Source organism: Pteropus vampyrus, unplaced genomic scaffold (assembly GCF_000151845.1).
Source record: "Pteropus vampyrus isolate Shadow unplaced genomic scaffold, Pvam_2.0 Scaffold503, whole genome shotgun sequence".
In the NCBI taxonomy this organism is placed as follows: domain Eukaryota; kingdom Metazoa; phylum Chordata; class Mammalia; order Chiroptera; family Pteropodidae; genus Pteropus; species Pteropus vampyrus.
Genome location: NW_011889284.1, coordinates 950,668 through 964,560, shown reverse-complemented (window position 1 = coordinate 964,560; position 13,893 = coordinate 950,668). Strand labels below are relative to the sequence as shown.

At 37.2% G+C, this 13,893-nt stretch overlaps 1 protein-coding gene across 1 annotated transcript; it reads left to right on the top strand.

Annotated features, from left to right (window-relative positions):
- The first annotated feature begins 1,646 nt into the window (after nucleotides 1-1,646).
- LOC105307551 (keratin, type I cytoskeletal 20) lies at nucleotides 1,647-8,586 on the top strand. The gene is made up of 5 exons (XM_011383099.1): nucleotides 1,647-2,042; nucleotides 5,679-5,840; nucleotides 5,984-6,109; nucleotides 7,000-7,104; nucleotides 8,494-8,586. Exons 1-5 carry the CDS (start codon nucleotides 1,647-1,649, stop codon nucleotides 8,584-8,586), a joined length of 882 nt encoding a protein of 293 aa, XP_011381401.1.
- The last annotated feature ends 5,307 nt before the right edge of the window (nucleotides 8,587-13,893 follow it).

Sequence of the window (13,893 nt, the reverse complement as noted above, 5' to 3'; positions counted from 1 at the left end):
AGGAGGGAGCAGCCGTAGCTTTAGCATAGGTGGAGCAGAGTCTGTCTCACGGTGGGTATTGAGCTGACCTTATATAGGCAGAGAGACTCCTCCTCCAGGTATTGGGTCATGTGCAAAGCTCTATACTATTTATTTTCAGTTTCTAGGGAACGAGACCCAACACCAAGCAGTGACTAAGAAATTTTAGTAAATTATCTAGTCTTAGAACATCAGAATTAGAGGAGAAAAAAATCCTTCAAAATCATCTATCCACCATTTACCTAAATTCACTTCCACAAACTACATCACTAAGTGTATAAATGTTTCATTCCTGTTTTAAATATTCAAGATTTGTGTTTGTACAAAATATTTTAATAGCCTAATAAAATGATTTCTAAACAAGAATAAACTTAATAGTCAAGAAAAAGCATACAACAGAGATTCTGAAGAGTAATTTATCAATGCATATAAACCACTGTTCTTATACAAATTAAAATCACAATGAGATTATCACCTCATATCTGTTAGAATGGCTATCATCAAAAAGACAAAAGATGACAAATGCTGGTGAGGATTTGCAGAAAGGAAACCCTTGTGCACTATTGGTGAGAATATAAATTGGTATAGCCACTATGGAAAACCGTATAGAGATTCCTCAAGAAATTAAAAATAGAAGTACTATATGATCCAGCAATCCTACTTCTGGGTATATATCCAAAGGAAATGAAATCACTATCTCAAAGAGATATCTACATTCCCATGTTCACTGCAGCACTATTCACTATAGACAAGATAAGGAAATAACCTAAGAGTCCATAATAGAATATTACTCAGCCATAAAAAAAAAAAAAGAAGAAGAAGAAAATCCTGCCATTTGCAGCAATATGGACAGATCTTGAGGGCATTAAGCCAAGTGAAATAAGCAAGACAAAAAAAGACAAATACTGTATGGTATCACTTACATGTGGAATCTTTAAAAGAAGGAGGAGGAGGAGGAATACTCAAACTCATAGAAAGAAATAGTAGAAAAGTGGTTGCCAGGGGCTGGGAGTTGGAGGAAATAGGAAAAGTTCAATACAAGAGTACAAAATTTCAGCTATAAGATGAGCAATGTCTGAGGATTGAATGTAAAACATGGTGACTATAGTTGATAAACACTATTGTATAATTAAAATTTACTAAAAGAATAGAACTTAAGTTTTCTCACTAAAAAGGAAAAGATAAATTTAAAATTTTTTAAACATTGTTCTTTATCGCCAGTGTGACTTACTATTTTGTACTCGCATCTGTCTTTTTAGGGGCCTAAATTGTTCATGGAGATTGCAAACATTCTTCATGTGTATATTAGGATGAAATAAATCTGCCAAGGCAGGTGCAAGGGCTAAAAGACTATCCCTTCTGTTTCCTTTTGTTACCCCTGTTTAAAAAAGAAGTCACCCCTGAGAAAAGCCTCTAAGAAATGCCTCTAGTGGTAATTTCTGGAATGGAATTAAACAGACTGCTGTGGGGGGGTCAGAAAAGCAAGGCCTGGTGAACTGTGGTGTCAGCCTGAGGTGAGATGGCAGCAAAGAAGTGTCTTTGCTGTGAAATCTATAAAAGGTCAGCTCAGCCACCACCAAGGAACAGACCCTGCCTGAAGTTACAGATGCTCCCTCCTAGAATCCTCAATGGATTTCTCTGACAGAAGCTTCCAAAGAAGCCTGAGTTCCTCCTCAGAGACCACTGCAATCAACGTGAGTGGCAGCATGTATAAGAAGGGGGGCAATCAGCACCTGAGGGTTGTACTCAGTGTCTATGGGGGATATGGGGGCCACGGCACCCGCATCTCAAACTCCAGACACTGGATGAACTATGGAAATGGTGACTTGCTTTTTGGCAATGAGAAGACGACCATGCAGAACCTAAATGACCGCCTAGCAAGCCACCTAGAAAAAGTGCAGACCCTGGAGCCATTTAACTCCAAACTTGAGTTAAAGATCAAGCGGTGGTATGAAAAAGACGCGCCCAGCACCAATCGGGACTACAGTGCATATTATAGACAAATCGAAGAGCCGAAAAATCAGGTGAGGGATGATGCTCCACTCTTTAGCTGCAGGATATATCAAGAGGGCATCTATGTTAGGCGGGTCTAGATAGATGTTGTAAAGCAAATTAGGCTGAAATGCTACATCTATAAAAAAGGTGTATTCTATCATCTACTCTTAGTGCTGGAGTACCTGACTACAAAATAGGATAACTGTAAGGTATGCTTTTTGAAGTTTTTAAATCTAAGTATGCATAAAATATGAAAATTTAACCTCCAGTCGTATAATCTGTATTTTTGTCATAGTTTACCAGGTCAGGGCTAAGTGAATACTAAACATTTTTTCCTGAAAAGAGCTAAATTTTTGAACTGACAATAAACCTTTCTTAGTGTTTGACCTAGTACCCACGAACTTTTGAAACCCCAGTCAATTTAGTTTCCTCCTTTCATTTATGTAAATTGTATAATGCAAGTATTGGAATACTGTATCATAGATTTCAATTATAAAGTGATTCAGGGTGGAAATGGAGGGAAGGGGTATAGGTCTTAATGATATCTGGATTTTAAAATGTCTTGCTTAATAATCTGATCATCATCACCAAGCAGACCAGAAACCACTTCTACAGTAATAAAATTTTCTATTGCCCTCAAATCAAATTTATTGCAATCTTATGAGAAACTGCTCCCATGTTATCCAAGAAAGGTGGAGTTGTTTTATCAATTGTGTAGAATAAAAGATGACTTTCCTCCTGGTTAAAGATTTCAGATATCACACAGAGCACTTGCACCACTTTAAAATTCTTATCTAAACAAGAAAAGTGTCCCTATCATTTTCTTTTCTGTTTTAACATTCATTTTGCTTTAGAGCAAAGGCCACTTATTTATCAGCAAGTCTCTTTCTCTTGTATTGTATTAGACAACAGTAGGATTTGATTCAGATTCTAAAGGAAGTTACCTTGGAGTTTCAGGAACTATGGGGACGTGAGGCAAAGGTATTCAAATTGCCCTTTCTGCCAACAGGTCATTCTCCTCAGGCTCCCATTAAAAACATTCAAAAGCAACCAATCATTCTCCCCTGTCTCATGGATGGTGTTTCTGAATCTACTTTGGATCATCTCAAATACACAGGCACAGCAATTTTTCCCACCTAGCTGGACAGACTCAGTATTTGAAGGAAGGAAACTGTTTCCAGCACGGGACCTGCTGAAAGAAACATGTTATTATAACATCTTCTACTAGCAGACTTCTGATCCATCTGTATCTTAGAGAGGTCACCCATTAGAGAACGGCTTCTTAAGATCAGAGGCCATCCGTCCTGATAGCCCCCGTACATAGCGCCACTCCTACCACATCCACAACGAGTGCCCTTTCATCAGCAAGTATTTAGTAGACAAACTAGGTGCTGGGCACCATGCTGCGCACTGGGAAATATGATGGTGAACATAATGCGATTTAGGGGAAAACAGGCATGGACAAAGGCAATATGTATGCCACGCAGAGGGATAAACACTAGCATGGAGGGCTGTGTAGGGCAATGAAAGCACAGGCAGTTCAGCCAGTTCTGTTCTGAAGAAATCAGTGAAGGCTTGAAGCAACGATGTCTAAGCTAAGATGCAGAGGAGAGGGAGGAGGAGTTCACCAAGCAAGAGGAGCTAAGAGGAATGTCTGAAGCAGGAACATCATCAAAGGCTAGGCACTCAGTAAGGTTTGGTGGCTCAAGTTGAATTAAATTCTCCTTTTGTAAAATCACAAGAAAGTTGACCAAACCCTGGGACTTGAGTTGCATTTCACAAGTCTACTATGTTAAATACCCATACCATCATTCTCCCTTTCTATTTCCATGCGGAAATTATTGAAATGAACATCCTCTTTGACATAACAGTGGTTATACCTGAGGATCAATGCAATCATTTAAGACTTCTATCCGGTTGAAAACGTCATTCTTTCTCGTGTGTTTTCCAGATTAAAGAGGCTCAACAAGAAAAAGCTTGACGTGTCCTGAAAGTTGACAACAATACTAAACTAGCCGCTGAGGACTTCAGACTGAAGTAGGTTCTCTAACACCGTGGAAGAACTTCCTATACAACAATTTCTTTCAGTGGTCCCTCACGATACTCAGCGTTCCATATTACTGTTGGTAAAGGAGCTACCACTAAATATTTTCAGAGTCTGAGGAGTTTAAAGGGTGTTAGACACTAGCTGGTCTAGCCCAGCACTCAGAGCTGGACTTCTCTCTCCCATGGTCTTATGATTTGGTCACCCAGTACATAGCTGAATACCTCCAGTAACTACTACTGTTCTTGTTGGTTAGCTCTAGTTACTAGAACGTTCTGTTTTAGCAATCTGGCATCTACCTTCTCACATTCTGAGTCTGACTCTGTCCTTTGGAAAGATAACAAAGCAATTTAAAACTCCCCTTCAGCCTAAGCGCCTTTCTGTTATATAAAGAGAGTCATTTGTCTACCTTAGTGATCCTGCAAGTGAGTCATCCATATTCCTTCAAGTGCCTACAAGTCCCAGGGGTAACTCTTGATGTGTTCTAGTTTGCCAGCATTTCGCAAAGCAGTCTGACCGACCAAAGACTGGGACTATGAGTAAAGCCGTTCAGATCATGTTCAACTGCTTGTACTCTTAACAAAGTTCATTAATTGCAGTCAACACCTGAGTGTCCCATTGCACTATCATTTTTTTTTTAAGTTTGCTACTTTAATAGAAATGGGAGTATATAAAATTGTAGAGGAGAATGCATGAATTTTTAAGATAATTCACTTGGATGCATCTGTTTAGAAAGTAATAAAAATAAATTGATCATATACATTCATTAAGTAAATCAAACTACCCATTATTTAATAGCAATAATGAGAACCCTTTGCTAACACAGTAATTAAAGCAAATTTTACAAAAAAAAAATTAATATATCCTAGCATTTAGGAACTTTTAAAGTAATTTTAAATTGTTTTGTTTTAACCAGTCACTCCAAATCACAAAGATTATATTTATAGGGCAAAATTATCTGATTCTTAGGTTCCCATGAACATTTTTGAGATGTATAAAGGGGGACATAATAATGTATTGAAATGGATCTCATATACCACATAAAAATCTATTTCATTATATTAAGATTACCTCTTCTAGGCTGGCTTCAGGACTCGACTGTCTCGGCTTAATAATTAATTCACAGGTATGAGACTGAAGGAGGGATGCACCTAGCCATGGAGGCTGATCTCCAAGGCTGTCTAACGTCTTTGATGATCTAACCCTATATAAAACAGACTTGGAGATTCAAATTGAACAACTGAATAAAGAACTGGTTATCCTCAAAAAAGAACATCAGGAGGTAAGAAAATAATTCAGAAGTACTGGTATTGGGAATGATGGAATGGCTATAATAATAATGAGAAGGGCGAGAAAGAAGAGAAGGAAGATTTGGTGGTGATGATGATGGTGAAGATGGCAATAATGATGTCGGCCCTAACTTCTTTTCATAAGGTTTCTGTTGGAGTTAAATAACTTAGAGCAATATCTGGACCATAAAAAGCCCTACCTAAGTTATTATGTTCTTTCTTTTTTTATTTATTCCCATTGAAAGAAGCTATACGATTTGTTGTCTATTCTGCCCAGTCTCTTTTGAGAATATGCTTCAGACTATAATCAATCAGAATTTTCACTCTCACAGGAAGTGGACGGCCTACACAAACAGCTGGGCAACACTGTCAATGTGCAGCTGAATGCTGTTCCAGGCCAGAGCCTCAGTGCCATCATGGATGAAATGAGGCAGAAATATGAAGCACTGGCCCAGGAGAACCTTCAGAAGGCCAAAGAACAGTTTAAAATACAGGTAACAGTACAATTCTAAAGGATAAACAAAAGTAGAAGTTGTCCTCCAAAAAGAGAAAACTTTCTACTCTTTCTTCTCTCTTCTCTCTTCTCTTCTCATTTCTCCCTGCCGCCTTATTTATTTTTTCTTTTTGGAAATTTTAGACTGAAACTCTGCAGCAACAAGTCACAGTGAACGTTGCAGATTTAAAAGACAGTGAGATCCAACTAAAGAAGCTGAGCCGCACCTACCAGAACTTGAGCTTAAACCTCAAGTCCCATCTCAGCATGGTAAAGTACACCTAACTTCCAGCTCTCAGTATTGTACATGCTCATTAAGTGCCCATGTTAGGAACTCCGGAAATGCAAAGACCCATAAGAGCTGGCAGGGAGACAGGCTAAACACTGATTATAATAAAAAGACAGAAGAAATCAAGGAAAAGGGCAATGTACTGGAAAGATGCAGAGGAAAAAGTAGATCTGGAAGATTTCACCAGGGAAGTGGCATTTAAACTAGATCTAAAATCTTGAGATGAATTTTTAAGCTGGAGAACAAAAGTAAAGACAGTCTAGGCTGAGCAAATCAGTCAGCTCATGATAACTTACGCCATGATAACAACCCTGAAAATCACAGTGGCTTACTGCAACACCATCCATCACGGGCTGGCTGTAGCTCTGCTCCATGGTATTTCCGCTCTGGGGTACAGCTGACAGAGTAGACTCTAGCTGGGGCACGCCAGTGTTGGGCACAAAGAAAGGAGCATTGATCGGTCCCTAGGATCATTCTTAAAGCTCCTCCTCAGAAAAGGCATTTGTCAGTTGCAATTGTATTTTCATTAGCCAAAGAAAGTCATATAACCAAGCTTTGCTTCAATAGGATGAGGAAGTCTAATCTTCTACATGGAGGGGCACCACAATCGCAGGGAGGGGAAGCAAATATTGAGAATAATAATACAATATACGACAACAAGAGAACAGTGAGTGCAAAGCTAAAAACAAACAGAAAAACCCCAAGAGCTAGTGATCCTTGCTAGCTGAAAAGAATGGGAGATAAAGCTAAAAATATGCATGATGTCCACAATAACTTGCTGCAGAAATCCCACTCAGAAGAAATTAAAAATGAGCCATCTTTTAAATGAAGTCCTCAAGTAAGAAATGTCCATTTTTTCTTTTGCTCATAGAAAGACTCTTTGGAGCATACACTGCAGGATACCAAAGCCCATTATCATAGACAGCTAGCCGCCGTCCAGGAACTGCTAAACACTCTAAAGGCCCAAATGATGCAGGTACGGACTGATGCAGAACGGTAGAACAAAGAATTCGATGCTCTGCTTGACATAAAGACCTGGCTTGAGCAGGAAACTGCTACTTACCGTCACCTTCTGGAAGGAGAAGATATGAGGTAAGGCTCTTAGAACCAAGGACTGCGTGTCAGTCAATGTCTACATGCTGTGCTATTTCAATATCCGCACATTAAACCCCGTCACCCATTCTCCAGCTCCAATGCAATCCCTCGCACAAAAACAATTACACACATACCCCAACAACAAAACAAAAATATACCTAAAAGTACACACACCCCAAAATACTAAGTACAGCCTTTGTACTTGACGTTGAATCAAAGGACAGAGTTAGAAGATGATGATACAGATGATGCAGATTATCTAATGTTGATTTTTATGATTAATATTTAATTGACAACATAATAACTTTTTAAAATTCTTATTGTGAGATCATAAATTGAACAACAGGTCACAGAGGTCATCGGTGTCGCAGCAGCAACTGTCCTGAGATACCATGGCAAAGAAAGCCAACAAAAGACCATAAAACTTCAACTTCCATTGTAGTTTTGTTATTTTTATTAGAAAAACTTCTAGCATATATGTTAACTGAGTCAGTTTTGAAGCTATGTATCTTTCGAGATAAAAAGGAAGACATTCAAGTTAGAATATACAAGCATAGTAAAAGGGGAAAATATACAAACACAGGATTAAAACACACATCACTCGGACTTTATTTTGAAACAAAAAAAGAAGACAGTGCTTCATTCTCAAAATGGCAATAACACTTTTTCCTGTTCCTTTTTCGTCTCTTAAAAAAGAAAACAAACAGCACTACAGAATATCAGATAAGTATCTTGGAGGACAGAGGTAAGTGTTCTAATTTTCACACATTTCTTATAAGACTGAATTCTCACTCAATAGCGTACCACTTATTACCTGCCACTGGTGAAAAGTAAAGAGAGATCAATTCTCAAGAAAGCAGATATTACTCTAGCCATTCTGAAAATCACATTGCATAAAGAAATCCTCCGTATGGGAAATTTGTCACACTCCCCATGACAGGGTGATTTCTATGGCCCCATGCTATTATTGTCCTGAGATGTCCTAAGATCCTGAAAATTAAAAATAAAATGAAAATGTGCGTTTTGCTTGATTCAATACTGTATATTTCTCTTTGGGGGTGAGGAGAGTAGAAAATTTGTAAATTTGGGGAGAGTGGCACCTTTTCTGTATTTATTTATAAAATGGACTTAAGATCATTTAAGAAAGAGAATGGGTTAGATTTTTTTTCTAAAGGAAGGAAATACGTATAAAATAATAATAATTAAAAGTTGAATATTATAAACCAGTAGAGTCATGTATCTAAATTAATATTTAAATCTAAATTCCGAGATAAAGAAAACCAGGAAGATTAAGACAGTCATGCAAGAAGTAGTGGACGGCAAGGTTGTGACATCTGAAATCAAAGACATGGAATCTGTGTAAACACCTGCCAGAAGGAGATGCTGCTGAGGTTTTGGAAAAAACGTAGCTAAAATTTTTGTGTCTTACAAGAAAGCAGCCATCAGAAAGCACCATGAATGCTTTCTAGTGATGAGAAGAGGGGGGAAAAAATCCCATTTATTAGTCTGTAATTAAATATAAATGTTTTAATCAAAGGAGCTGCAAACTGCCTGCAAAAATGAAATCCAATGAGCATTAGGATATTTAAAACATCATTACTGTCACTTTACCACAAAACACATTAATTACAAGCTACAGAACACCTAATATCAATTCATTAATGTCCCTGAAAATTACAGTACATTTCAATTATACTAAACCTCACAGAGCAGAGAGTGTATATAAATAAACCTCTCTAATTTTTTCTGTTTCTGAATTGCAAAATTTCCTTTCAGGGGCCCCTGGATTCTTGATTGAGCTAATTCCTTGGTTAATTTCATAGAATTTTCAATATCAATACAATTCTGCCAGCCTCAAATTATATATGCTGTTTTCCATTGTCTCCACTGCCTTTTAAAACTCTACTCAACTCTTTGGAAAATTTGAGAGTCAAATTCCAATCATAAATGCTGAGCAGAATAAGAATGAAGCACATTATGCCTGAAATGAGAGTAAATTAAAAGCAAGATTAGTTAAATGCTCCTCAAAGCAGAATGTTTCTCCTTATAATAAAAAACTGCATAAATCATCGTGTTCTCTTTATGTGATGAACATATATTATGAAATGTTTCTCACTATTTTTATAAAAGCTTTAATGAGATATAATTCACATAGCATAAAATTCATCTTTGTAAAGTGTACAATTCAGTGGTCTTTCTTATGTTCACAGGATTGTGCAACCATCACCACTATCTAATTTTAAAGCATGTTCATCACCCCAGAAAGAAACCCATTAGCAGTCACCCCCATTCCTGGTCCTCCTAGCCCCTGACAACCAATAATCCACTTCTTCTATGGATTTGCCTCATCTGGACATTTCATATAAATGGAATCATGCAATGTGTTCTTTTGTACACAATGTTTATAGAAGCATTATTCATAATAGCCCAAAAGTGGAAACAAATGTCCATTAACTAACGAATGGATAAACAAAATATGCTATATTCATATAATAGAATATTATCTGACAATAAAAGAGTGAAGTACTGACACATGCTACAATATGGATGAACCTTGAAAACATTATGCTAAGTAAAAGAAGCCAATTCAAAAGAACACATATCGTATTTTTACCCTTGTTGCATTTTAGTGATCAATAACTGCCTTGCAAATGTTTACAGAAAAAATAAATTTGCCCTCTATCATTGTATTCTAGTAAATAAATAGCTTGGATTTAAATTTTTGATTTTTAAGTCTGTAAATAAATAGGATTTCCAGTGTGATTACTATATTAAAAATAATAATGTGGTTCACTTAAGAATAATAATGTCTACTTTTTATTGAGCACTTACTATGAGCTAAACAGTATTCCAGGCCTTTCATATGCATTGCTCATTTAATCTTCACAATAACACTATGAGGTAGAAGCTATTAGGTTGAATCATATGAACTTGCCAATATGTGATCATTTTTGACCTTCAAAAATAGCAATTTCCTATGGCTTGACCTTATTTTACTAACCCCATTTTACATATGAGGACAAATGAGAACTATATATGAAGACACAAAGTAAGTATTTTCGCAAAGTCAGTTACCAAATAAGAATGAACCTCAGGGCTGTCTGTCTGAAGTCATGATACACTTTTAAGTAAATAATTACATGACAACTGAGTCATACTTGAAGTGAGCATGTGGCTATCCTTAGTGGTTTTGTTTTCTAATTGTCATTTTCACTAGCCAGACACAACACCCAACTGTCAAATATCCAGCTAACATTCACACACACAAGACTTGACTCAGTGAGACTACTATCAGAAAAAAAAAAAAAAAAAGTTCTTTTCACTCACTCTCATTCCTCTGCTTTCCAAAGAAGTGAAGAGGTTTCAGTCTCATTTTTTTTTTCTTAATTTCCTTCCAAATCACTCTACCTGGTAAATTGCTTTTAAAAGATGTTAAGAACTTTTAGAAGTGAATTCTTTTTCACCTACCAAGACACATTCCAGAATAGCCTGAAACTCTGACATGCAAATATCAGAGACTGTGAGTCTGGTTTAAAAACAAACAAACAAAAAAAAACCTTCAGAAGATGGGTTTGAAATTCACTAGGCAGGAACACAGCCGTATGGCAATAATAATGTTTTCTTAAAAGAGGTAGAATTATTTTTAACTCAATTTCTTGTCATAAAAATAAAGGTTAATTCTTGCCTTTTGGTCTATCTCTAGTTTCTTCCGAGTAATATTTCAATGAAAGTAGGTGAGACCACGCATGGAACCAGATGATTCTACCATCGGTTCTGCTTGTAGTTACTGTGGGAAAGGGAAGCGTTAGTCTCTGTATGTATCTATACTTCTTATATGAGCTAAGAAAAAGAACAGTACGATCCTATTTCTGACAGGCCCAGAGGTCCATGGAAGATCTGTAGTACTTAGATGTAGGTCACTTTCTCACATATTAGAACCATAATCGATATATTTCTTGACTTTATATGAAATCGTCAGTGCAATAGTGGAGCTATCACACTCAGAGAGAAGTCCTAGAGGTGAGGTTAGGATGGGCAGAACTACTTTTTCTGGGCTTTGGGAATTACATCCACACAGAGCCTTAAAACATCTAAAAAGAAGAATGACACAGAATGATATCAAATCAAACCTCGACCGTGTGGTGGACATCCTCTGCTCTCACCCTTACTCACTGGAGGGTAATCTCATGTACCTGATTACACTCTCAAATATCATTTCCAACTTAAAATTAGGCAGTGATTTCTATTTTTTAATTTCCCTTCAAACACCTGTTTTCTCTCCTCTAGACTCACTTCGAAGATTCTCCTTACCAGCATATTATTTTATCTTTCTCTTTCTCTCAACACGTACAATCAATCCTCCCCTGCGTTTGAGAACCACTGAACTCTGAAGCCCAGAACTCGTCTTCAAGCATGATCCCTGGGGGCCTTATTCATCCTCATCTCAAAAGCACAGTATGAAATGTCAACAACCAATATTCTTTCACCCACTCACAGGATCTTGAAATGTTATTCAAAGCAAAAGCTAAAAGTGTTATCAACCAAGGGATCAGTGAATTGCAGAAAGTAGAAGGTCTGTCTGTCTTGAACGCCTGGAAAATCCCGCAAAGACCAGAAAACTAATCAATCTGACATGAGACGATGAGCACACATTTTACTTAATAAAATCTAAAGACTTACAAATACCATGTAAATAATTATCTCCATTTTGAGTATTCCCTAAACGCTATAAAAATAGAAGACACAATTCTTTTGAACGGTTCACCCTGGTTCTGGTCATTTTCCTCTGTGCCTCAACGTCAATAATCACTTTGCCAACAAGCCCAACATTTATACATTCCCACCTTCCTACATTTTTACAGCTGTCAAAGAAAATTATTTTCACTTGTAAAAACTCTAAAATAGAGGCTTGATTATTTAACTAAGCCCTCCCTTCCCCACCCCGCAAAAAAAAACCACAAAAGGAGAAATATTTCTTTTCAACTTCTGAAGTTGCTCCCCATTCATAATTAGATTCAGAATAAATCTTAGAGCATACCAGTAAATTAGAGCAAAGTCATTTTAAAATGAAGTGAATTTTATATGACATATTCAAGCATGTTAAGGATTAAGTTATTAAGTGAAATAACTTCAGGAGTGCAAGGATGAAGTTTAGCCAAATACTAGGCTGAGATTCAAGATAAAAAAATGAATTAGACATAGTCCCTACCTGAGAAATTTAGAAACTAGAATAATATATAATATGCATAGAAACATAAAGGTATAATACATAAACAATGTATAGATATTGAGTGAAATTATTTAAAATTTACATATATACATTAGAGTTGGCAAATATACCTTTTGGCACAAAATTGGTTCCAACTTCAAAAATTCAAGTTAATCATATTTCCATCTCATGTGATCATATCACTAAGTTACAATTCTGAATATGGCACATTTCCTCTGACTCTATAAAGCAAGCAACAGCCTGTTTTCATTTCTATGGCAATAAAATGGAATCACTCTGTCTTGGAGGGTGCAGACAGTGAGTAACTAATAAGTAACAACCACAGTGTCAAGTTCCTGTGTGAGAAGTACAAGTTAAACTAGTACTTTATAAGATCTCTGGAGATGCGGTTACATGCCATAAGTATAACTGAAAACACACTTGCCTCTGTGTTTGGAGAATTTCGTGTGTGGTATCATTTCTTATAAACCATGAAGCATTGATCTCTGGATATGAGCCTGTACACTGAGAAATGAAATTCAAGGAGAAAGCTCTTTTGAAAAGGAGAGAGCTAAGGCTCCTGGTTGATGTACAGGGCAGAAACAGTTCACAAATGGAGTCAGAGTGACCCTCTCTTCTTTATGTTTTCACTGTAAGCAGCAGGGTTGTGTCATCCACAGAAGGCACCACAAACCCAAATCCTATCTTTGCCATCCCCTGGCTATGTGGCCTTGAATAAGTCACTTAACATTCTGACCCTCAGATCGCTTATCTGTAAAATGAGGTAAAAGTATCCACCTTAAGAGGTTGTCGCCAAGGTTAAAAATGTCAATAGCTCACATGGCCCAGTGTCTAGGACAGTTAGTACAAAATAATAATTAACAAATCAAACAAGGACAACAAGCCCAGCCAAAACGCTTTAAAGGAATCTTGGTAAAAATTCCATATGAGGCTGAAGCCCCTGGTATTTCCATGTAACAGGTTTTCATTCTCTCAAGAAATGAGACAAATGGATATGGCCTCTCTCGTCAAGCAGAGTGCATGACATTGCTGCATCCTTTCTGGATCTATTGTGAATGAGAATATGCAATTTCTGCCAATCTCTTGATTAAAACCTTTTTATTTGGAAATCTCACTTGCTTGTTCTTTGTGATGTGTATAGGTTGGGGGAAAATATGTCCCTTCTATGATAAGGTAAAAGGGAGTTGTAACTGGATTTCAAGAATGGATTCATCATTCCTGCCCCTGGGAAAGTAATAAAAAAAGGTGAGGGTGGGGGGTCACATAGTCCTTCCATTTTTCAGAATTGATAGTGGGTGTCCCCCATAGCGGTTTGACATGAGCTTTGCTGTAACCTTCTCTGCATTTGTCCCAGATCACCAGTGGGCACTACCGGCTCTGGCTTAGGACTGTTCACAGGATCGAAGAACCTCACTTTCACGGAGGCTGGACTCAGGAAAG

What these genes read in the sequence shown, in the direction of transcription:
- LOC105307551 (XM_011383099.1), top strand. Translation starts at nt 1,647, where the DNA reads ATGGATTTCTCTGACAGAAGCTTCCAAAGAAGCCTGAGTTCCTCCTCA. An exon ending in AAGAACAGTTTAAAATACAG is followed by an intron (nt 5,841 to 5,983) that starts GTAACAGTACAA and finishes TGGAAATTTTAG; the next exon opens with ACTGAAACTCTGCAGCAACA. An exon ending in TAAAGGCCCAAATGATGCAG is followed by an intron (nt 7,105 to 8,493) that starts GTACGGACTGAT and finishes CTAAATTCCGAG; the next exon opens with ATAAAGAAAACCAGGAAGAT.